The following is a 2,500-nucleotide window of genomic DNA, read 5'->3' as shown; positions in this document are numbered from 1 at the left end:
CTGGAGTTGCTGCTAGCCATTTAAATTCTCGGTTTCGTTCGTTGAACAAACTAATATTGACGAAGTTGATCTCAATACTACTGGCACTTATGTAAATCTTGATTCAACAACCGAAGGAAATTACGCAATTCGACCCACCTCACACGAGGAGTTTGAACCCGTAGGGACAGCAAACGTACAAGGAACGATGCTGTGTCACCTCAACATCAACAGCATACAGAACAAATTTGAAGTATTGATTGGCATTATTAAAACCTTGAAAGCTCGCATCATATTTATAAGTGAACCAAAGAGCGATTCCAGTCATCCAAATGATCAATTTAGCCTCCTGGTTACTCGTTGTTACCAGGTGCTGGTGGCATCTTAGCTCTTATCTCTACTGCGATCCCTTGTAGGGGACTAAAGCCTGATCGTCACTACCAATGTTTAGAGCCAATCGTGTTGTTGAAGTGCACATTAGCAGGATAAACATGATAATAGTTGGCCCTTATTAGTTGGCTCCCATTATTGGGAGCATACCAGCAATTGCTCGAGGAAGAACTGAACTACATTTGTAATTGGGTGTCAATTCAAAGAGACGCAATGACCGTGATTGGTGACCTTAACCTAGACAGGCGAAGACCTCAGACAAAAGGGGGTAAATTACTTTTGGATCTTGAACTGCTGCAGGGCTTCGAATGCCTCATAAAACAGCCAACTAAATTGGGCAGAAAAGAAAAAAAAAACAACAGCCACGCATATCGGTGTACTGCTAACCAATAGACCAGGCCTGTTCATTGGAGGCGGAACTTTTGACCCAGCCCTGAGTAACCATACCCTCATCTATGGTACAATAAAAGAAAAAGTGAGAAAATACTTGCGAAAAGCTATCCACTTTAGGAGTTATGAGACTTTCGATCCGGTGAAATACGAAAATCTCCTAATGACGGCAGCCTGGCACGTAGGAAGTAGACGACCAGGTGTATTATTGGAATACAATCGTGCGAGACATTGTGGACGAGGGCTTCCTCGTGAAGAAGAAGAAGAAGAAGAAGAAGAAGAAGAAGAAGAAGAAGAAGAAGAAGAAGAAGAAGAAGAAGAAGAAGCAAGGGACAAAGACATACCCCATATGACAACCGGGTGGAAAAATGCAATCCGTGCAAAGAGAAAAGCTTTTACGAAGTATCTACACGATAAACTCAACAAAACTGGGAAGAGAAACTGGAATTTCGTAATGAAGCAGTTAGACAAAGAAGAATCGCTATGGGGCAATACTGAAAGAAAAAGACTGACGAGCTTAAAGAAAACCCCAGAATTTTTTTCCACACATTCAAACCGTTTCTTGGTTCTCGCAAAGTGGTCAAGGGATCAGACATCAACTTAAAAATTGATGGTGAGATCATTAGTAACCAAGAGAATGTTGCGGCATTATTAGCAGATCACTTTGCAACGATAGCGGATGATATCGGAGATGTCAATGTAAGGAACTCCACAGAGAGCGACCTAAACAACCATCTAAGAGTTCTGCAAATAAAAATGGCAAAATTTTCAGAACCAATGATCGAGTCCAATCCAGTAAACGAAGCACAAGTCAGAAGAGCACTAGAGTCACTTCAGAACCCATGATCGAGTCCAATCCAGTAAACGAAGCACAAGTCAGAAGAGCACTAGAGTCGCTTAATACGCGGAAATCAACTGAGTGTGACAATGTGCCATCTAGGGTAGATGCGGCAAAGCTCGCTCTACCATTCGTGAATCGTTACAACTCGTGTATTACTAATTGTCAATGGCTAAGCTACTGGAAAAAGGGTGAGTGGACGCCCGTCTTCAAGAAAGAAGATCCCCAGAATAGTGGCAACTATAGACCAATAACTGTCCTCAGAGTGGTCAGTAAAGAACTTGAGAAACTCCTTAGCGATCAGATCACAACGCAATTTGACAGTCGCTTACATCCCGGAATCACGGACTATCGTATTCGCCACAGTTGTGAAATAACACTGATATCACTTATTGAAGCATGGAAATCATCACGGGATAACCGACAACTGTGAAGATCTTGTCCACCGATTTGAGCAAGGCTGTTGACTCTCTGCATCCTCTCCTTATGATCAGCAAACTAAGAGCGTATCGATTTCAAGATGTAACTACTCGACCTAATTCGATCCTACTTGCGCGACCGACTGAACCGAGTTAAACTAAGGGCGCTCTCCATTTGTAAGAACTGGCCGGCCCGAAAGAACTGGTTCTCATCGGTGTAAATGGAAAGGTCAAGGCCGGCCCGCACGATTACTCACGCAATCCTTGCGTGGAATACACGCAAGAGCCGATGTAAACAACATAGCGGATGTTGAGACGAGAGTTTGTAACATTCCTCCGACATTTTTTCTCGACTTTCTTTCGCCGGAGGAGGAGGATACTCTTTTCGTGAACGATGCAGAAGACGCAGTTTTGTTATTTTCAATCAGTTGTATTTTTTCTCGGTATGAATTAGCAAGAATTGCGCAGTATTTTGAAGTCACGG

At 42.9% G+C, this 2,500-nt stretch overlaps 1 protein-coding gene across 1 annotated transcript in view; it reads left to right on the top strand.

The window, feature by feature from the left end:
* The first annotated feature begins 922 nt into the window (after nucleotides 1-922).
* Nucleotides 923-2,500, top strand: part of LOC138037177 (uncharacterized) — an 8,359-nt gene continuing 6,781 nt past the window's right edge. The window contains exons 1-2 of the mRNA XM_068883161.1: nucleotides 923-1,247; nucleotides 1,337-1,458. Coding sequence (XP_068739262.1) covers nucleotides 923-1,247; nucleotides 1,337-1,458 — 447 coding nt within the window. The remainder of the gene's footprint in view (nucleotides 1,248-1,336; nucleotides 1,459-2,500) is intronic.

This window comes from Montipora capricornis, chromosome 2 (genome assembly GCF_036669925.1).
Source record: "Montipora capricornis isolate CH-2021 chromosome 2, ASM3666992v2, whole genome shotgun sequence".
Classification (NCBI taxonomy): domain Eukaryota; kingdom Metazoa; phylum Cnidaria; class Anthozoa; order Scleractinia; family Acroporidae; genus Montipora; species Montipora capricornis.
The sequence above is the reverse complement of the archived record's forward strand: the minus strand, read 5'-3'. Positions and strand labels throughout refer to the sequence as shown.